The sequence below is a fragment of the Mobula birostris genome, chromosome 8 (genome assembly GCF_030028105.1).
Source record: "Mobula birostris isolate sMobBir1 chromosome 8, sMobBir1.hap1, whole genome shotgun sequence".
Lineage (NCBI taxonomy): Eukaryota > Metazoa > Chordata > Chondrichthyes > Myliobatiformes > Myliobatidae > Mobula > Mobula birostris.
Window position 1 is genome coordinate 141,260,887 of NC_092377.1, and position 23,252 is coordinate 141,284,138.

Here is a 23,252-nt window from a genome sequence, read left to right on the forward strand (position 1 = left end):
GGATTCAAGAAAATGGCAATGTTTGAGTTGTTTCTGTCACGGGAGCAAGTTGTGCGAGCACTCAGACATGGGGGATAACCAAAAGTATGAACGGAGCGATCTGTAAACGTTGGAATATCATCTCGCACTATCCATATAAAATATGAATATATAGGTTATCCTTGTCCTGCTTAAGTGGAAAGCATGTTGTTCTGAGGCAGAGTCTGGGAGCAGATCAGTTGCCTTTTATGCAGTAGGTAATATTGGGAAAGAGAAGTGGTATGCTGATCTAACGTCGGCAATCTGTTCTCGTCATTTCAAATAACCAGATATAAATGAGTTGCAGCGAAGAGGGTATTAAGATCAATGAATATGTCAACGGGATCATTTAATATTGTTTTTGTTTTTGAAGACAAAATTATCACGAACACAAGCAATGCACGGGAACTAAGAGCGGAGGACTGGGCTGATGCATTAGCATAGATTGCACAAAGTACCTTTCGTCTGGAATAAATAATTACCATGGCATTACAACCAATATTCAGAACTAGCAATCTCTGATTAATACGTTCTGAATAGTGATGTGCCGGAAGAATCAGCACTGCGTCCGATGTTAATAATATCGTAAAATGGATCAGCAAAGTTGTTGATAACATCAAGCTTGGTGGCCTACTGGACAGCGACGAAGGCTATGAAGTCTTGCAGAGTGATCTGGACCAGCTGGGTCAATGGGCTGAAAAATGACAATTGGAACTTAAAGCAAAGAAGTCTGAGGTGTTGCACTTCAGAAGGACAAACTCGGGTAAGAATCGAACGGTCGGGCTGAGGTATGCGGTAAAACAAAGGAATATGGGAATACAGATTCATACTTCCCCGAGTGTGACATCACAGGTAGATAGTCTGGGAAAGAACGCTTGTGGCACATTGACCGTCATAAATGAGAGCTTTGAGTACAAGATTTGGGATGTTACTTCGAATTTGTATTCTGACCTTGCTTGGTGTGGCTGAGTTTGGAATATTGGTTGCACTACTGGGCACGTACTTACGGGAAAGAGATGAATAAGCTTGAAGGAGTGCAGAGAAAAATTACAAGGATGTTGCCAGGACTGGTGAACTTGAGTTACAGAGAAAAGTTGAATAGCTGAGCACTTTATTCCCTGGAGCGTATACCGTGAAGAGCTTATAGAGATATACACAATTATGCGGGTTATAGACAGGGTAAATTCATGCAGCCTTTGTTTCCTTTAGGTTAGGTGACTCCAGAAATAAAAGTCATAAGTTTTGTAAAAGATGAAATATTTTCGGGGAATCTGAGGGAGACTTTTACACTCAGAAGGTGGCCCGATCATGGAGGGAATTGCGGGCTGAAGTGGTAGTTACGGTTTCAAGTTATACTTTATACTTTATTGTCGCCAAACAATTGGTACTAGAATGTACAATCATCACAGCAATATTTAATTCTGCGCTTCACACTCCTTGGATTACAAATACTAAATATTATAAATATTAAAAATAGTTAAAATTAGTAAATATTAAAAATTTAAATTATAAATCATAAATAGAAAATAGAAAAATGGGAACCAAGGTAGTGCAAAAAAAACCGAGAGGCAGGTCCGGATATTTGGAGGGTACGGCCCAGATCCGGGTCAGGATCCGTTCAGCAGTCTTATCACAGTTGGAAAGAAGCTGTTCCCAAATCTGGCCGTACGAGTCTTCAAGCTCCTGAACCTTCTCCCGGAGGGAAGAGGGATGAAAAGTCTGTTGGCTGGGTGGGTCGTGTCCTTGATTATCCTGGCAGTACTGCTCCGACAGTGTGCGGTGTAAAGTGAGTCCACGGACGGAAGACTGGTTTGTGTGATGTGCTGCGCCGTGTTCACAATCTTCTGCAGCTTCTTCCGGTCTTGGACAGGACAACTTCCATACCAGGTTGTGATGCACCCTAGAAGAATGCTTTCTACGGTGCATCTATAAAAATTAGTGAGGGTTTTAGCGGACAGGCCAAATTTCTTTAGTTGCAAAATTTACAACATTTAAAAGATGTTTGTATAGGCACATGTGTAGGAGCGCTACGAAGGGCTACGATAGGGGAGCTGGTAAATGGGGCAAATCAGAACACTGCCTCGGCATGGACCACACTGGCTGAAGGGCCTATTTCTATGACTGAGTTTTCGTGGTAAGCCAGAGAACTTGACCTAATTTGAGGACAAATGAGCTAGGGTAATCACAGTGGTCCTAAAAAAAATGCTGTTCTGTGCTTCATTTACCTTGCACTCGTAGAGGCGCACCCATCGTCGGCCATTCACATGTGTTATAGAGGAGAACTGTATAGATGTGACCACTAACCTTACAATGAGAGCATGTGTCCAGATGTCAGCAGACTGAAAATAATTTTCAATGTAAGAACAATTTGGGAATTATCAGCTACCTACTTGTTATTATAGTGTAATTAACACAAATAGTTGAGAAAGTGAAACCACTCTTGTGTAACAGTCCACTATAGGCCGTCTCACATTATTGATAAGGTATTTACCGCTGATAGTTTTCTAAACTTCATGGCCTCCCACGAGCAGCTCCGCTTCCACGTCCCACACACGCGTCCACAAATCAATCTAATTATGCATTTCTTGTTTTAGGGCGTCCAGGAGTTTGTCAACTGGACCCATCAGGTAATCTTGCTTAATTTTCATTGAGCGTGGGGCTGGGTTTGATTGTCACTGAAGATCGAGCTGAGAGGTGACTGCTGATTTCACATGGAGCGGAAATCTGCAAGCTCACTGCAGGTATTCGGCAGAGAAATAACGCCAGTGACATTGTCCCAAAATTTAAAGGAGTTCCTACCGTTTATTGAAAACGCAAACACGTTGTGTTGTTTGAATTTCCAGCATCTGAAGATTTTCTCGTGTTTGCGTTGCCAATTAACTTTCCAGCTCTTAGCTTCTTCCCCTCCCCCTCCTGTCTTCTCCTATCATATCGGATTTCCGCCTCCCCCTCCCACTTTCAAATCTCTTACTACCTCTTCTTTCAGTAAGACCTGACGAAGGGTCTCGGCCCGAAACGTCGACTGTACTTCTTCCTATTGATGCTGCCTGGCCTGCTGCGTTCACCAGTATTTTGTGTGTGTTCCGACAGTTCATTCTGTCTTTGAGTGGTGTGATTGAAATCACGTTAAGTAATTTGGACTCTTTCTCCATTGACCTCCAGTTCCAGGTGTGTCTCCCCACGTCCAACCAAGTTTGGGTTTTATCCCTGAATTGATGAGGGCTGAGTGCAGCGAGACAATGACCCGAGCAGTCTAACAGCCATCTCCTCGTTCCCCGAAAAGTGAAAACGAACCAGCAGCTCCGCTGTTTTAATTTCTGGGAGATATCTTGTTTCCCGGAACGACTGGATGACTTCCAGTTCTCCGGATGAACACACGGCACCTGCGGAGATTAAATGGTTGGGGTGGGTGGGCAGTCTGCTGAGGACAGACTAGCTGCTATCTTTATCTAATGTTAAAGACTGATCTTTCATTTACTCATATTTTCCAGAAAGCGTGAAGTTGAGGTTGATGAATGGAAGCAGTCGATGCGCCGGAAGACTGGAGGTTTACTATAAGGAATTCTGGGGGACTGTGGTTGGACTTAAATGGGACCTGAAGGACGCGGCTGTGGTGTGCCGGGAGCTGAACTGCAGCGAAGCGCTGGATGTCCCGCCTTATTCACACTTTGGCGCAGGTTCCGGACCTATTGTGACCTGGGAGATTGAGTGCAAAGGGAGCGAAGCAGCTCTGCAGGAGTGTAAATCTCAACCTTGGGGTCATTATCCGCTTCCACACACGGCGGATGCTGGTGTCATCTGCTCAGGTAAAATCAGACATTCTTTCCCCCTGGATTATTGTGTGCAGTTATGATCACCTAACCATAAGAAGGATATCAGTAAGATAGAAAGATTGCAGAGAAGATTTACTAGAATGTTGCCGGGTCTTCAGGAGTTGGGTTACAAAGAAAGATTGAACAGATCATGACTTTATTCCTTGGAGCGTAGAAGAATGAGGGGAGATTTGATAGAGGTTTACAAAATTGTGAGGGGTATAGACAGTGTAAATGTGAATAGGCTCTTTCCACTTAGATTTGGAGAGATAAATACGAGAGGACATGGCTTTAGGATGAAAGGGGAAAGATTTAGGGGGAACATTAGGGGGAACTTCTTCACTCGGAGAGTGGTGGGAGTGTGGAACGAGCTGCCATCTGACGTGGTGAATATAGGCTCACTCAAGTTTTAAGAATAAATTGGATAGATATATGGATGGGAGAGGTCTGGAGTGTTATGGACTGGATGCAGGTCAATGGGACTAGCGGAATAATGTTTCGGCACAGACTAGAATGGTCGAATGGCCTGCTTTCTGTGCTGTAGTGTTCTATGGTTTTATGGCTCTATGGTTCCGACCGATTGATGACTTCCTGATGTCCCGACGGTAAAATAATGCGGACCGACTGCCGGTCGCCAGTGATGTGAAACTAATTCTGTGTTGTGTCGAAATTATTCCCGTCATGTTGCGATCGCAACTTTTGTTACCGAACTTATACACCGATATTAATAAAGCACCTACATTTCGTACATAGTACTCGACACTTAACACAATTTTTGGAAGAGCTAAGCGGAAAAGCACTATCTGCGGTGCAAGACTAAATGATTGTCAGGATAGACACAAATCCAAATCTGAACCAGAGAGAATTCTTCTACAAAAAAAAAAAGCACATTCCGCTGAGGTCTTCCGGAGTTTCTCTTTAGTTGTTCCGTTTTTCAGCATTTGCAACGATACAGTCATGGAGTTGTTTGACTATGGAAGAAAGCTGTGTGTGTATTCCCTCAGGATTTACACACTGTACGCCTATGTAGTTCCTGATGCAACATTAGGTCTCAGATAAAAATAAGCAACACAGTGACTTCTGCTCCTTTCTTACAAATGCTGCCTAACCTGACATATATTTCCAGAGATTTTGGTTTAAGATCAGATTTATTGCATCTGCGTTTATTTTTATGTTGGCATGACACTGGGTGGGTGTCATTGTTTCCTGACATAAAACTGTTAAGGTAGCATGAGAGCTAATGGCTGATCTGCGCGTCTTGTGAATCAATTTCCTCGTGGTACTTTTATTTGTGAGGTCAATGACTGTGCTTCCAATACCAGTTAAATTAGGTGCAATGCACTTGGTCGTCACTGAATAATGTTATATATCGGCAATGGAGAAAATTAATGCACATGGTGGTAGCAAGGATGTTTAAGATTTTGCAAATGGACTCAGACGAGTTACCTTGTTCTGAATCATCTCAAATAAGTTGAGTATTATGGGAGCTGATCCATGTTAGCATTTCCTGAACTTCCCATGTTTTGACTCATCAATAATAACGTGATATTGGGGAGAATCAAATGACACCTTTGCTGCCTCGTAAATAAAGATTGCACAAGTGTCATCGCCGTAGCATTTGTCGGACTCCTCCAGTTCATGTTTGACTGATAAGTTACAGATGATGTGATGTAAAATCTCAGAATGTCGAGGCGAGATGACACGAGCTTCACTTGTATTCCTGACACGTGTCCACTGCACCAGGTATGAGCTCCCACTTGATTAATATTTAAGCCTTGCATTACCTGCGCAGGAAATTAAGCCAAATGTGATCATTGTAAAAAGCATCAGTGAAATTTATCTGCTTTCGAGATATAGAGACAATGCCATCTCTGTAATCTGATTGTGGTCTACTTGTTCCATAATGTTTCATAGAAGGAAGAAATAAAGTCTGCAAATGTCAATAACCTCACATTTACGGTAACCCGTCTTCCCTCCGACGTTAAATTCCATATATATTCCAACAGCAAATACACATATGATTTCAGGCCAGCTTTCTTCCTCCCTATCTCTGTAACTAACACGGTTTTTCTTCTCGGTTCTAAGGAAGAGCCTTCGCCCTGAGACATTCTCTCCACAGATGTTTCCTGACCTTCTGTCTGCTTCTAGCGTACTTCTGTTTGGTTCACACGTCTGCAATTTGCAGTGTTTTAGTTTGCGTTTCACATCCTACCAAATGAAAACCAGTTCTCCAAAATGACGAAGTGTGATTAATATCCGAACAAAGTTAAGGGCTCGTACAATTTTGGTAAGTCGGTTTCGTGGAACTTGCAGCGTAAACCACGCCGCTGTCTTGAAAGAAGCTTTCGCTTTGAGGACGAATAGGTTATCCAAAGGGGAGAGGTACGTCAAGTTGTGAAAATAGCAATATCGAAACCTCAGGCTGTGAACACTTTTCTTTGAAACATGGGCCATGCGAGAAATCCAGTGTTACAGAGAAACATCTGCTCGATCTTGCGTACATTTTGAGTTGAACTGGGCAGTGAGTTCAGATGGGTTTCTTCGTGATTGACAGGGAACTCTTTTCTCAAATTTTATATCCGACAGGCTTAACATTCAGAGACAAAGAGTTATAGAATAGTACAGAACAGCAACAAGTCCTTCGATTCCGTGCCGAACCATTTTAGCTGCATACTCCCAACTACCTGGACAAAGATCATAGCCCTCCATGCCCCTATCTACCATGTACATATCTAAACATATTAAAAGTTGAAATCACACCCACTTGCACCACTTTCGCTCACAGCTCGCTTCACACTCACACGACCTCCTAGGTGATGCAGCCCCCTTATATGCTCCTGAAACTTTTCACCTTTCACCCATGACATCTAGTTGTAGTCCCACATAAGCTCAGTGGAAAAATCATGCTTGCATTTATGCTCTGTGTACCGCTCATAATGTTTTATACCTCTGTTAAATCTCCCCACAAATTTCTACATTCCTAGGAATGAACTCCTCAACTATCTGACCTTTCCTTATCACTGAGATCCTCCAGTTCCGACAACGTCTTTGCAAATATCTCTGTACTCAGTCAACCTTATTTACGTCTTTCCTGTAGGTAGGTAGGTCCCAGATCGTTTAGTTCGACAGCACTCCTAACTGCCCTACCGTTCCTGGGTGCCAATATTTTCTAGAATATACCTCGGGTACTCAACACAGGAGATGTCTTGTCCTCATTGCTGCTATCAGGATGGAGGCATGGAAGCCTGAAGGCGCACAGTCAACGATTCAGGAAGAGCTTCTTCCCCTCTGATATCCGATTAGACATGATTATCCCTAATCAGCCCCTGTCTATTGAAATATTCATATATCCAGTCCTTTAGAGTGCCTTCCAATATCGTTCCCACTTCGGATGTGAAACTCGTCGGCCTATAATTTCCTGGTTTATTTTCAGAGCACTTATTAAAAGGTGGAACAGCATTAGAGGTCTTCCACTCTCCAGAACCTCGGCTGCCTCTGAAAAGGATTTAAGTATCCTGCTACAGTACTGCAGTTTCTTCACTTGCTTCCCACGGTGTCGCAGGGTACACCTTGTCAATCCCTGGGGATTATCCACTCTGAATCGCCGCAAGACAGCAAACACCTCTTCTCTGTAACGTGTCCACGATCTCGATACTGCTTTACCTCACTTCTATACAATCTGTATGCGTCTCTTGAGTGAATATACATGCAAAAAAAATCTATTTAAGACCCCCCCCCCCCATCTCGTTTGGCTCCATGCATGGATTACCGTTCCGGTCTTTCAAAGGACCAACTTTTGTCCCGTGCTATTTTTATTTGTTCTAGAATCCCTTTGTATTCTCCTTCATATTGTCTGCAATGGCAATCTCATGCCATATTTTAGCTCTCATGATTTCTTTCTGAAGCGTTCTTTTGCATATCTTGCACTCCATAAGTACTTCATTTGTTCCGAACTGCCTATACCTGTTAGGAACCTCTTTTTTCCCTTAAGCAGAGCCTCAATATCACTCGAAAACAAAGGTTTCCCCAACCTGTTATAATTGCTGTTTATCCTAACAGGCAATAGAAGCCTTGTAATCTCAAAACTTCAACTGTGAAGGCCTCCTACTTTCCAAGTACACATTTGCCAGAAAACAGCCCGTCTTAATGTACACTTGCCAGATCCTTTCTCTAGGTCAACCAAATTATTAATGTATCTTGAATGTTAATTAACCCGCACTTAATTCATGTTAACAGTGTTTAAATATGAAATATGATTTTACTAAAATCGTTAAAGCCATTGAGTTTTGTGGGCAACCATGGTCTGGCTCATCCCTGCAGTTTGTCAACGCCCGCAAAGGCCGGGACTTGCATGCACCAAGGAAGACAGTTGGAAAGGCACCTTGTGATTAGCGATTTTCAACGTGGATTTATGTTGGGCAATCTTGTCTCACTAGCTTGAGTATTTGAGGAGGTAGTGGAGTGTTAAAGAAGGCAGAACAGTAAACTTTCGTACTGTTTTTCACAAGACTCCTCAATGTATATTTTTGGAACAGGCAGACACATGGGTTCCAACGCGAATTGGCCAATTGGATCGATAATGCGCCGCACGATAGGAAACAGACCATAATGGAAAATTGAATGCTTCTCCCATTGACAATCTGTGACAAATGGCGTAGCACAGAGTCCTATATTTATATACATATCAACGACCTCGATATGAATGTGTGTAGTATCATTACAGAGTTAAGGAATCAGAATCAGAATCAGAATCAAATTTAATATCACCGGTGAATGTGGTGACATCTGTTGTCGTTTTCTTGCAGCGGCAGAACATTGTGATACATTATAATAAAAATATGAATTCAAGCAAATATATGCATATAACATAGTTAAAACAAAAGTGTGTTGTAAAAAAATATAGTAAGGCAGTGTCCAATAGCCATTCCAAAATATGATGGCAGAGGGGAGAAAGCTCATCCTGAATCGGTGAGTGTGTGCCTTCAGTCTCCTACACCTCCTTATTGTTGGTAGCAATGAGAAGTGGTCATATTCTGGATGATGGGGGCCCTTAATGATAGAGGCCGCCTTTTTGGGACACCGTTTCTTGAAAATGTCGTGGATGCTACGGAGACTAGTGCCCATGATGAAGCTAACTGAGTTCACAACTGTTTGCAGCTTCTTTAAATCCTGCGCTGTAACCACCCTCCAAGACTGCAATGCGGCCAGTTATAATGCTACCCACGACACAACTGTAGAAATTTGCGAGTGGCTTCGGTGTCATACTAAATTTCTTCAAGCTCAAATAAAATACATTCTCCGTCATGTCTTCTTTGTAACTGCATCGATGCATTGGGCCGAGGGAGATGTTGACACTAGGAACTTGAAATTGCAAACTCTTTGCATTTCTGATTCCTCTGTTTGGATTGGTGTGTATCCCCTCGTCTTAAACTTTCTGAAGGTCACAATCAATTCTTTGATCCTGACGTTCAGTGCAAGTTTGTAGTTGCGACACCAATCAACTGCCTTATATATCTCGCTCCTGTACGCCTTGTCGACACCATCCAAAATTCTGCCAACAATTGTTGAGCCGTCAGCGAATTTATAGTTGGGATTTAAGCTGTGCCTAGCAACTCAGTCATGGGTGTAGAGAGAGTAGAGTAGTGGGCGAAGCACACATCCTTGAGGTGCGCCGGTTTTGATAATCAGCGAGGTGGAGATGGTATTTCCGGTCAGCCCAGACTGCGATCTTCCAGAGAGGAAGTCAAGGATCAAGCTCCGCACAGGCTTGGAGCTTTCCACCAGAAAGCTTGAAATGCTTGAACTGAGGTCAATAAACCGCATTCTGATATAAATATTTGTATTGTCCAAGCGACCCAAGAAGCATGAAGAGGCAATGTATGGAATTGACCTGCGTAAGTTGAACCTGGCCTTCCTGTATAGTCCTGGGTTACTAGACTTAAATGCCAGTAATCTAGCCCTCAGTAGTTTACGAATCTCCTGGCTCATCCACAGTTTTTGATTCCGCTATGTACAGTATGTTCTCGTTGGCAGATACTCGTTCACAACGGTTTTAAGAAAGTCGATGTTCGAAATATATGGATAGCTAAAATGATATTATCTTAAGCTGGAGACGCTGAAAGATGAAATTGAACATTGGCAGATCCATCTCCATAAATACTAGAGGATGCAGCTTAGTGTAGCAAGTACGGACATGACAGATAGTAAGGAGGAGGGCTAGAAGGAATGTTGAAAAATTCTGATAAATACAAAGAAGTTGCGGTTTATAGCTTCATAGTTCGATAAAGTGGCAGCACGCGAGGATGGAGGGATTCAGAGATCATATATCATATTTGGCATCGGAAGTAAAAATAAAGTCCAAAAGAGTTGTGTCATCGTGATAAATCAGTATAAGACACTGGTTAGGCCTCGCTTGCAGGAATACTAACTGCAGTTCTGCAGCCATTTTATAATGGAGGAGCAGAGGAGATGAACAAGAATTTTGCTTGAAATAGAGGATTTTATTTATGGGGAAAGAATGGAGAGGCTAACTTCGTTTACCACAAAATGAACATGGACGAAATATGACCTGATAGAAGTGTAGAAAAATGTGAGGGAAGGATGGTTAGATTTTCACATTTTAATCAAGAACAGAAAAGTAAGCATTTAAGTTAAAATGGATATGAGGATAAAGTTACCCTGACAGAGAGTGAAGGACATCTATAATGTTCCAATGTTCAGATCCTCTTCAGGTGAGCTCTGTTCTTCAAAGTTGGAATCCAACGGCATATCTGCTTTACTGCATTCATAACCCGCGTCCCTGCCCAGGATGATGATTTCCCCCCACCCCGATCTGCTTCGCTGTTAAAGACATGTTTCTTAAGCTTTTGAACACTATCCTTACTCGTTGTCGGTAACGTGGGAAAATGGCAAATATTTGTGTATATTTGTCGGTCATGTGTGAGGCAGCGGAAGATTTCAGGCTGCTTAGTAATGTCTGCTTAGTAGAAAGGACGCAGGGATAAAGCAAGAAACTGATGGTCCTTACACCAGCGATATATACGTTTCAAGAAAATGATTCTAACACGATAACTGTGCACTTGCGATAACCAGATGGGCTTTGTCTGGGGAAAACTGTGTGCCATAAATTTTTTGAGTTTTTATTTTCTTCTGGAAAAGTTAATCAAGTCGATTGACGAGTACAAGGCGGTAAATATTTTCTCCATGGACCGTACATATGTCTTTGCATGGCAGGTTGGTCCAAGAGGTGAAAGAGTGAGGTAGCCATTTGGATATAAACTCTTACTGGTCATAGGACGGAGAGGGTAGTGACAGACGGTTATCCATTCCATTTTGAGAACGGAGTACTGTGTTTACCTTGTGCCTGTTGTATACAGTATATTACAGACATGGATGACAATCCAGGTGGAATGACAAAGAAGTGCATGGATGGTGAATTGATAAGAAAGTTGTCCATCTGTACATAAGGATCTGGATCAAATGGAAAAGTCTGCACGGGACTGGTAGTTGAAAAATAACTCAGATGGGCGCGAAGATGTGTATTTTTTTAGTATTTAAACCAGCGCAGGACATACATAGTAAATCGGTAGATGTTGAGGGTTGTTATTTGAACAGAGAGGGCCAAAGCGCAAGTGTTTGATTCACTAAAAGTAACAACACAAACCGGCTTGTGTAGAAACCATCTGGCGTACCTTCCTTCATCGGCCGGGGATTTGAACAAATTTGTGGGTCGTCTGGTTACCGATGTGCGCGATGTCGGTCCGAATGCAGTTTTAGTGTTGTGTGCAGTGCTGATCTTCACGCTACTGGAAAGACGGTCTTAAGCTGGAGAGGGTGCAGAGAAGAGTCAGGTGGATTTTGACAGGACCGTACTGCTTGAGATATAAGAATCAGTGGTCAAGGTGGGAATATTTTTACTGAGGACGGCTGAGAGGTTAGCTTATAGCAGTTGTGAAATCATTTGAAAGGCAAACAGAAAGGAGCCTGATAAAGAAATGTTCAGTGGAATAGGGAGCAAGAGCATACAAATGGGTAAGCGCAGATAGGATTCTCGCTGGACACATTGAAGAACGCTTGAAAAACTTGTGTCTATGCTCTAAACTCTAATACTTCAGCAATCAGGGAAGATGAAGGGAACAGAGAATGGCGTTGCAGGTAACTTCGGACATACGTTCCGTCATCAATAATTCCCCAAACTATTAATTCAACCCGAGTGCAGCTCAAAATTGCACTCGATCTTGCAGATATACTGAATCATAGGACTGAGGGGAAAATAAATGCTTGTAAAGCAAGTAAAACTATGGTGAATTTGAGCAAACTTAGTGCAACAAACACAAGGTGTATTTTCGTCATACTATTACAGAGCGGTTTGAACGTCGGACATGGCTTAATTGAAGGCTAATCAGAAATACGCATATTGATTTTTGCAGAGACTCCAGCAGATCGGTAGCAGGGTGCATGAGAGAACGTAAAATAGCTTTTTTTTTTAATATCACTGTCTAGTTTCAATTAATGTGGAAACAGAGAAAGGATGCTTTCTGAGAAGTACTGATATCCTGATGTGAAAATCAGTGAAGTTGTTGACAGGACAAACCGACAGCATGCACTTGTGATACAGAAATCGTTTAAATCGCATTGCAGAATATTCTCGATCCGGACTGCAGAGAGTGCGTTGAGCACATGCAGCATTAACTTGCAATATGTGAGGGAAAACTGTTCGGTCTGGTGCCACAATGAATCCACCAGCACTCAGTAAGTAGGGTGCACGAGGGAGGAGGGAAAACATGCTAACTGTCTGTGACCAAATTTGAATCCCGACGATTTCGGAACGTAAAATTATCTGAAATCAAATAGTCATTATGATAACTGCGCATTACATTTTTTTTCCAGATCACAGAGCTCCAAGATTGGTGTCTGGATCTGACGAATGTTCGGGAGGACTGGAGGTGCTGTTTGGTAAAACCTGGGAAAGGGCTTGTGTCCCGCACTGGGATATGGAAGATGCCAATGTTGTGTGCAGTCAGCTTCAATGCGGAGTTGCTGTTTCTGTGTTGAGTGGAACCCGTATTGAAGAGGGAAATGAACAGTCACAGAGTGTTGAATGTCAGGGCAATGAATCGACCCTTTCGGACTGTCCAGTTTCTTCAACTAGGCATAATTGCAACCACATGAATGATCTCATTCTGATCTGTTCCGGTGAGTACTAGGATTCAGAGTAAATCAATGGTAAACTTTGATGGCACTTGGAAATCAATAGTCAGTTCTCAACAGTTCTTCCTGTTAAGGGCTTAATAGTGCAGCAATATTAACCGACATTTTGGGGGTGCGGAGCCTTAAGAATTTCGTATTGGTCAGCATTAATGATTGATTTTAATGTGGGGGACTGAAGGAGGAATTGAAAAATGCCTCTATTTGGAAACTTCGATGGGCTAAAACAAGAATCATTCATCTAAACCTGATGAATATGCTCTTAAATTCGACAGACAGTAAATATATAGATAGATACTTTACTGATCCCAAAGGAAATTCCTGTATCACTGTAGCATAACAGGTGCACAGATGTACAAGTATTATAAGAGAAGTAAGAAAGAAAGAACATTAAGCTCCTCAAACAGTCGAACAGGAGGGTCAATAAGAGTTGGTACATTAACAAATTTGTTCGGCCTCGAAAAACAGATTTTCCTGAATCATATAACCATATAACCCTATAACAATTACAACAGGGAAACAGGCCATCTCGGCCCTTCTAGTCCGTGCCGAACTCTTACTCTCACCTAGTGCCACCGACCTGCACTCAGCCCATAACCCTCCATTTGTTTCCTGTCCATGTATCTATCCAATTTAAATTTAAATGACAACATCGAACTTGCCTCAACCACTTCTGCTGGAAGCTTGTTCCAGACAGCTACCACTCTCTGAGTAAAGAAGTTCCCCCTCATTTTACCCCCAAACTTTTGCCCTTTAACTCTCAACTCATGTCCTCTTGTTTGAATTTCCCCCACTGACAATGGAAAAAGCCTATCCACGTCAACTCTATCTATCCCACTCATAATTTTAAACACCGCTATCAAGTCCCCCGTAAACCTTCTACGCTCCAAAGAATAAAGGCCCAACTTGTTCAACCTTTCTCTGCAACTTAGGAGATGAAACCCAGGCAACATTCTAGTAAATCTCCTCTGTATTCTCTCAATTTTATTGACATCTTTCCTATAATTCCATGACCAGAACTGTACACAATACTCCAAATTTGGCCTTTCCAATGCCTTGTACAATTTCAACATTACATCCCAACTCCTGTACTCAGTGCTATGATTTATAAAGGCCAGCATACCAAAAGCTTTGTTCACCACCCTATCCACATGCGATTCCACCTTCAGGGAACTATGCACCATTATTCCTAGATCCCTCTGTCCTACAGCGTTCTTCAATGCCCTACCATTTGCCATGAATCACAGGAGATTGGGCTGCTAAAAAAAGAAGCATGGTTGGACGACTGAAGAGATAAGGCCAACCAATTCAAATCAGCTACTATTATCTTCAGGCTAGATGGTGTACGATATTACTGTATGGAAATGTATAGAAATGGATACAAGTAAAATACATGATGGTAAATGTGCAAAAGTCTGCTGTGATTCGATTGATTTGTGGGAAAAGAATGTTAATCCTGCAGCACTAATATAAATGACAGAAAAAACCACAACTGGAAAACAAAATCAGAAAATTAGAAATATGTTGAAACATTGCTTTGCTTTGGAAATTGTAGCAGGAAACAGAAGCCAAATATCTTCAAAGAACATTATTGAAATGAGATCAGGTAATAATGACAAAATGAAATAACAAAATAATAGTTGGAAGAAAATTGGTTACCCAAAAGTCTGATAAATCGCCATCAACAGACAGAAACCAGAAGACTTCATGACAATTTTGAGAGAATGCGATTTAATAGGAAAACCCGTTGCCCTTTATCAATGCTGCGGCAGGGAATGCAATTAAATTTATTTCAGATTCTAATTCGTTCTAAGATTGATAATCATTGTCATGTGGAGTATTGCAGTAGTAAATTCCTGAGAACCACCTTCACCGTCACTGACCACAATCATGGTTACAGAGATGGAAGTTAAGAGAACTATTAAAGGCTTGGAGATTACATGAACCTGAACGTTCAAAGTTCAAAGATCTTATTCATTTTATTACCAAAGTACATATATGACACCATTACAACCCAGTGATACAGACAGTACGATACGACACATTCCGATTGACACTACCCACGATAGAAGGAGGAAGACGAATATTAGACATAAAAAATACACAAGTCAGATAAAGTTTCTAAAGATATATTTTTATCAATGTAAACAAGATTCAGCACTCTATGCAAGCATATGCAATTGCGATAAGAAGCACACGCGACTAGACTGAAGTGCAAGCACATCCCAGAAAAATGAAAGAAAATTATCACTGTAGAAGCTACAGTTATCGAATAGAAGAACATTACTGTCCATGGAATACACCCCCGGGATCCTGTCAGCATAGTAGCGTAAAGGGTAGCATAATTATTTACAGTACAGGCGACTATTGTTCAATCCCTGCCGCAACCGGAAAGGAGTATGTAAGTGCTCTCCCTGACCGCATGGGTTTCCTCCGGGTGCTCTCGTTTGCTCCCACAGCCCAAACATACACCGGTTTGTCGGTTCATTGATCATCGTGAATTGGTCAATGATTAGGCTAGGAACAGATCGCGAATAAGAGAAAATCTACAGATGCCAGAAATCCAGGGTAACAAACACACTGGTCGGTGACATCGAGGGGCCGAAAAGGCCCAGTCCGTGCAGTATCGCAATAATTCTGAGCAGGCTAACATCGACAATGAAGTGTTGAACCCTGATCCGAGTTGAGAAGAGCTCTCCGAGTTGGAGACCTCTTCCTAGAAACAGATGGTTTCACTGTGGCAACAGAGGACCAGGTGGTTAACACACACACACACACACACACACACACACACAAATAAATCAGAAATACATAATAAAACACCAACAAATTCAAGACGGTCAATGCAGAACGTGGCAAGAGAAAACAGAAACAATCCAACACATAACAGGATCCTGCTGCAGCTTAACAATCTGATTATTTATTCAGGCATAATCAAGTGGCAAACATCATTCACCAAAGTCATCAAATCATAACTTAATATGCAAACTCATAAATAGACCGTAAATTACTATAATTACAAACCTGATCCTGTGTTACAGCAAATTATATTACAACAAGCCCATCATTACAGAGAGCATAATCTATAATGACCAGCCGACTATAAAAATTCAGGATCAGCAAGCAAGAAAATACTCAGTTAATCGATGTTGTCATTCCAACCACACACAGCATATAAAACTCAGTGAAGGAAAATCACCAGAAATATGCTGAATTAGAAGAGGAAATGGAAATACTATGCAACATGACCAAGGTATACATTGTCCCAGTAATAATATCTACGAGTGTTATTATCCCAAAGTAATGACACAATAACATTAAACAATTCGACCTACACAACAATATCTAAACGAACCTTCAGAAGGTTAAATTATGAAACAACACCAGAATAGTCCAAAAGATCCCAGCTATGCCCGAAACGCAGGTTTTACCATGTTAGCTGAGAAAAAGAAAGTGATAATATACATACTTCTACATGGACGATTTGAAATTATATGCTAAATAGGCTATACGCTCTTTCATGAGTAAAGCTAAAACAATTCATTCAAAAGTAGATCTATTTTCTGAAAAGATTAACATGAACTTTGGGCGATATAGGTACAGAACACTGAACGCAAAGTAAGGTGCGATAGAACTAGTAAAACAGATCACAGTTCCATAAAGGTGAGAACGATCGATATAATTTAGTTCAAAGCTTAAGAAAATCTTTAAAACAGAGCTCAACAGTAAATATATATCAAAGGCAATAAACACTTTTGCTACACCTATATATTTGTGTTCTTTTACCATAGTATCTTGATACAAAACTGTTCTGGAAAATTTACAATGAAAAATAAGGACGAAGATGTCGAATATTGGAAAAACAAACCTATGCACACTCGAACGCATGGAGATTAACACAACCTGGAATAAAAGGTGGAAGAGGAATAACAGACATAAAAATATACACAACATTCAGATAAAACTTCTACTGATACATTTTCATCGACGAAAACAGGATTTAACAGCCCACTCCTGCACATGAAATTCTGAGACGCTGCATACAGCACTAAACTTAAATAAAAACACAACCAGAAATATGAATAGATTATCACTATTGAAGAGAAAGCTAGCCAGTGGCAGAGTATAACCCTCCATTGGATATATCCACACGATTTGAGCAGACTATATGTTTACAAGGAAGTGTCGAATTCCTCACTCGGAGTTGGAGATCTCTTTCCGGAAAGAGGGCGGTTCCTTGTGGAGATACAGGACAGAAAACATAACAACAAATCAAAATACATAATAAAAGAACAATAAATTCAAGATGATAAATGCAGAGCATTTCCAGAGAAACCAGAAATAATCTAGATATTGCAGGATGCAGCAGCAGTTTAAGTCAGCCCGATTACTTACACAGGCACAATCAAATGACAAATATCATCTACAAAAAATCTTGCTATAAACTGTATACTTTATCATAAATAAAAGTTTTATCCAGTTTTAGAGGCAGAAATTGAAAATATTATATTGTGAACTATCCTTTATTTCAGATATTAATTCCATAATCGTCAGGATATAACATTACAAGGTAAACATGCAAGAACAAATTAATGAACAGATACAGCCATTCCAAACACATCAGAGTTCCAGAAGCCATTAAGCGGAAAACAGCAGAAATATGCTTAATTAAAAGAGGAAATCGAAATACGATGGAACATGGACAGGATATACATTACATTGTCCGAATAACAAAAATTGTTATCATCCCAAGTTCACTACACAATAGCATTAAGCAAATAGACCTATACAGCAATATTTATGTAAATCTCCAGAAAGACACAATATTAAGCATGACTGGGATAGTCCTAAACTTCCTAGCAATTGTAAAATGAGTGTGCTTGTCTCAGGTTTCAGCAGCATGAGCTGAGAAAAATAATAATAAGTAAGCAAAAAATATCGAGAACACGAGAGGAAGAGTCATTGAAAGTGAATCCATATGTTGTGGGAACAGTTCGGTATTTGGGTGAGTGAAGTTAAGTGACGTGATCCCCTTTGTTTCAAAAGCCTGATGATTCAGAGGTAATAACTGTACCCGAACCTGTTGGTCTTGATTCTGTGTCTCCTCTGCATCTCCTTGCTGATGGCTGCTGCTTTCCTGCGGCAGTGTCCATGTAGATGTGCTCAGTGACGGGGAGTGCTTTAACCATGTTGGCCTGGGATGTATCCGCTACCTTTTGTAGTGTGGCAATGTGAACGGAATGGGTATGCAAAGATCATGAAATTAGGGACTAATACTTAGTTGAAGTGTACGTATAAAAATGTAAATTAAGAGCTGTTCTTCTCACCTGCATGGCCTAAAGTTTGTCACGTGTGTGGCCTCATGCTTGAAGCAATGGTCGTCTTCAAAAGCTTCAAATGGACCAGAGTCCAGATGGGTTTAAAGAACAATAAGAATCATGAATTGGAAACAGATGATCGCGATTGAAACAGTTAAAGAGCAAGGCTGCAGTGTACTATAGACTGTATTACTTTTCGTGAAATCATGCTTCACAGACACAATTGGAAAGCTGTTCAATCGCGTAAAGAAAAGGTGAAAATTGAAACCATTTCGCCGTTTTATTAGCTTCCCCTGTTTTGTTATTGAGAATAATTATGTGTTATTGATTATAACTAATACAGGGAAAAATGGACCACGACTAGTTGATGGAGAGAACAGATGCTCTGGTCGTGTGGAAGTCCTGCACGGAGACAAGTGGGGGACGATTTGTGATGAATACTTCAGCCTGGAAGATGCGGCCGTAGTCTGCGAGCAGCTACAGTGCGGTGCAGTCAATGCATCTAGCAAAACTTCTTACTTTGGCGAAGGAAACGGGCCGATGTGGAAGGATAATTACGATTGTCTGGGGAACGAGTCTAAAATAGCTGATTGTCCAGTCTCAGCCTGGGCTCAGATTAGCTGTTCACGTGGGAATGAAGCCGGTCTCATCTGCACTGGTGAGTCACAAAAAATGTAGGGTTGAAACAAGCTGTTCTTTGGTCGTAGTATAATCATAACTGTGACGTTTTAACCAATTGATCGAATCAGCAGTTTAGTGGCGCCCATGCACTACTGCGATTTCGAAGAAGATAGTGTCGTTCCTCCCTTTCCCAACGATAGGCCATGATACAATTTCCGTGACATTAATGATAGATCGAACTTGAGCATGGAGCAGATAAATCGGAATTTTGGAGAATAATGCTATGCAAGGACAGAGGATGACGTCAATTGATGTAGCTGGATGGTAGCTTTTGGCACGATGTAATGGAGATATAATATTTACGCAGAGAGTACTGGCATTATAGGGTTTATTGACAGGTTGCTGAGAATCAATATGAAGTGAATTCGATTATGTGCAATTCAGTATTGTTACATAGAATTTAAACATTTGAAGGCAGCACACTCCCTTCGGTCCACGATGTTTAGATCATACGAGCCTAAGACATCGGAGCAGAATTAGGCTTTTCAGACCATTGAGTCTGCTCCGCCATTCCGTCATGGCTGATGCCGGATCCCATTAAACCCCATACGCCTGCCTTCTCGATAAAACCAACAACCAACGACCAATCTTTGTGCCGACATTCTAACCTATTCTGAGATGAATCTAATTTTTTTTCCTACTACGTAATCCTACATCTTTTTCCATCATCCATGTGCCTTTTTAAAAGTTTCTTAAATGGCCCTATTGTATCGGCCTCTATCAGATCTAGCAGCAGGTCGTCCCACGCTCACTTCACTCTCTGTGTAAAGACCGTAAATTTGATACGCGCGCCCCCCACACTTTCCTTCTAACAGCTGAATATTATGCCTGTTCTTTTAGACCCTTGGGGAAAGTCTTTATCTATCCAATGTATATAACAGTCTTATCACCTTATATACCTCTATCAAATCACAACTTATTCTGCTTCTCTCCAAAGGAAATCCGAGGATTTTTTTTTTACTTCCTGTGTGTGTATTTTTTCCATCCTCACGTACGTGGGGAGGAGTTGCAAAGCGTTTTTCCGATGGTTATTAAGGTACAAAATAAAGACATTTCCGGAAGACCCGTTACTCAGGTATCAAAATACGCCATCCCTTCTGTAGTTATCAGTACATTCAAAGGGTAACCTCTCTGACTTACGTTTCCAGTCCAATTTTCTGAGATGAAGTACACAAACAGTTTTTATTGCTCTTCAGTGGACCGATGAAGTTTACTGATATTTTTCCCTTCCTGTGTAACACGTGGAAAATTAGTGTGTAAAGAAAACTTCGCATTTATTAGCTGAAAATGTATGGAATACTTTGGCTTGGTATGTGTTTTACGCTTTTTTGATATTGCAGATGAAATGTGGTCTTTGAGACTGAACGACGGGGGAAGCCGTTGCGATGGCCGAGTGGAGTTGTACGATAATGGTACCTGGCGTAGAATGCAGGATAACTACTGGAGCATCAATGAAGCTAACGTTGTCTGTAGACAACTGCGTTGCGGCTCTGCGATATCCGCCTACAACTCTTCACGGTACCCAGAGAATGAACGGCCCGTGTGGGTGACCGAAGTTCAATGTGAAGGAACTGAGTCGCATCTCCGCAGTTGCAGAACAACCAAGTTGAATCGGTCTTCCTCTGATGTTACGGGCGTCGGTGTCCTTTGTTCAGGTGAATATTATGACATTTCTGGCAATGGGAGTTTATAAACAGCTGTGACCATTTGTAATACATTGAGAAATTCAGAGCAATTGACACATGCAGAGAGGTATCTGACCACCTGACAATGTCGGCGCAGACAGTCAACTCCCCTGTTGAAGGAAGTCCATATTATACTGCACCCCTTCCTCCAACAGACACACAGAACTCTGTCCGTGGCCCCGCCCGATAGAGTCTACAACTTCTCTGGAGAATACAGGGAATTTACAAAGGGCAATTAACCTACCAGCCTGCACAACTAGGGCAGTTGAATTAAAATTGTAATACAGAGGAAAGCCACGTCTTTCCGGCCAGATAATGCAAATTTTAAGCAGACAGTATGTATTTAACCTGCTTCACTGGAAACGTCAGATTTAGCCGCGGCGTATACGATTTTACGCATTCGTTCACATTGGGTTGTGTGCCAACCGAGGGTGACTGCAGTGCGACGAAATGTGGGATTTTTTTTTCTGCGTTCCCTTGACCCTAATCAGGCTTTGCAATAGAATTTCTACTAATTTCACACGACTAAAATCACTGCATATATACTTCGAAGAAGTTTTGCCTGTCGCATAGCTTTCATGCAGCGTCTTCTTATGTGAAGCCAAAAATGATAGGAAAGGCACATTAAAATTGAAGGAGGAAGTTGAGCATTTGAGCAAGCGAGACATTCTGTGAGGGGGAGATTGCAAGGAGTTGATTGGAGGAATAAAATATTGTCAACTTTGGAGTACTACCGATGATTTATCTTTAGCTGCAAATTAACACTGCTGAACTATCCGAGTCAGGACAATCCACGTTGAAGTTCATTGGAACATGTCAGTATGTGGCTAACATTTTAAATACTGAAACACGGCAAATCTCTGATAGCTTATCTGTACTAGGAAGTGTTCCCTATTCCAGACTGAGGAAAGGGGGATGTTTAATGAAAAAGTTTCATGATATGAGGCAAAGGAAAGAATTTTCAGATACTGAAATCAGGCTAAATATAAGAAGGGCGTTTCGAATCTGATGAACCGAACAAAGAGCAAACATATGCGGTGGTACTGTGAGGCAGAAGTTAGTTATGATTTGAAATATTGGGAATTAGATTATCAAAGAAAGAGTCAAACGCGACGCCAAACATGATCACTGTTTATTGAATAGTTGTCAATGGATCAGCCTGCTTATTACTCAGGTGAGGTTTGATTATTTGTGTCTGTGTGCGCAAAAGAAAATACCATGCACTATTTTATTTTTGCGTCAGTGTGTATCAGTGGTAGTGTTGTGGCGCATTCATATTCTCCTATTAATCCTGAAACAAAATGATTTAAGCGATTAATTTTGAAGGTGTCTCTGAAAGTCCAGTTTTGATGTAGTCCACGGAATGTGATTGGAGGCTTGATTATAGATGAATGCAATGTTATTATTTCAATGAAAATGAAGTTAACTTGGATACCATAAGACATTAAGACCATAAGATATAGGAGCAGATTTAGGCCACTTGGCCCTTCGAGTCTGCTCCGCAATTTCATCATGGCTGATCCAATCTTCCTCTCAGCCCCAATCTCCTGCCTTCTCCCCGTATCCCTTCATGACTTCACCCATCAAAAATCTATCAACTTGCACCTTAAATATACATAAATATATATACTTGATCTCCACGCACAGCTGGCTGTGGCAATCAAATCCACAGGTTCACCACTCTGTAGTCAAATCAACCCCTCCTCACCTCCGTTCGAAAATGACGCCAGTCTATTCTGAGACTGTACCCTCTGGTCTTAGACTTTCCCATCGCAGGAAACATCCTCTCCACATCCACTCTCTAATGGTCTTTCACCATTCGATGTTTCAATGAGGTACCCACTCAGTTTTCTGAATTCTGGTGAATAGAGGCCCAGAGCCATCAAACTTATTTCTTAGTCCTTGTACCCTCTCTAGTTTCCTCACATCCATTCTAAGAAAAGAGCTCAATTCTGCTCACAATGCTCCAAGTGCTGTCTCACCAGTGCTTTAGAAAGATTGTAAATTACTTCTTTCCTTTGATATTTTTGTTCTCTCCAAATAAATGCTAACACTGCATTTGCCTTTCTCATCACAAACTCAATCTTCAGATTAACCTTCAGAGAACCCTTCATGTACTCCCAAGTCCCGTTACACCTCAGTTCTTTGTATATTCTCTCCACTTAGAAAATCGTCAACCCTATCATTTCTTCTACCAAAAAGCATGACCATACACTTCTCGACATAAACATCTGAATCTAAAAATGTATTTTCAGAAATGTGATCTATGAACGAATGTTAATTTGGTAGGAAAAATCAGCTGCCAAATGCAGTCTTTTTTCTTGGACAACTACCAAAAGTTGTACAGTGCATCCTCGCAAGAGCAGTTTTATTTCCGTGCAGTAGACTGGACGTGGGAGGTGACGAAGGAACAACCCGAAATATATATTTAAAAAAAACATTAACATGGTTATAATTCGTTATTTGGCGTTTAACTTGCTTTTTATGTTAGTGCAGACTTATTGATGAATGCAACTTTGTTATTGATACTT

The 23,252-nt window shown here is 41.2% G+C and overlaps 1 protein-coding gene across 1 annotated transcript in view; it reads left to right on the forward strand.

Annotated features, from left to right (window-relative positions):
* Window positions 1–3,529: 3,529 nt before the first annotated feature.
* LOC140202071 (scavenger receptor cysteine-rich type 1 protein M130-like) overlaps window positions 3,530–23,252 on the forward strand; it is a 31,953-nt gene continuing 12,230 nt past the window's right edge. Inside the window, exons 1-4 of the mRNA XM_072266931.1 lie at window positions 3,530–3,824; window positions 12,720–13,025; window positions 18,699–19,013; window positions 20,377–20,691. Coding sequence (XP_072123032.1) covers window positions 3,530–3,824; window positions 12,720–13,025; window positions 18,699–19,013; window positions 20,377–20,691 — 1,231 coding nt within the window. The remainder of the gene's footprint in view (window positions 3,825–12,719; window positions 13,026–18,698; window positions 19,014–20,376; window positions 20,692–23,252) is intronic.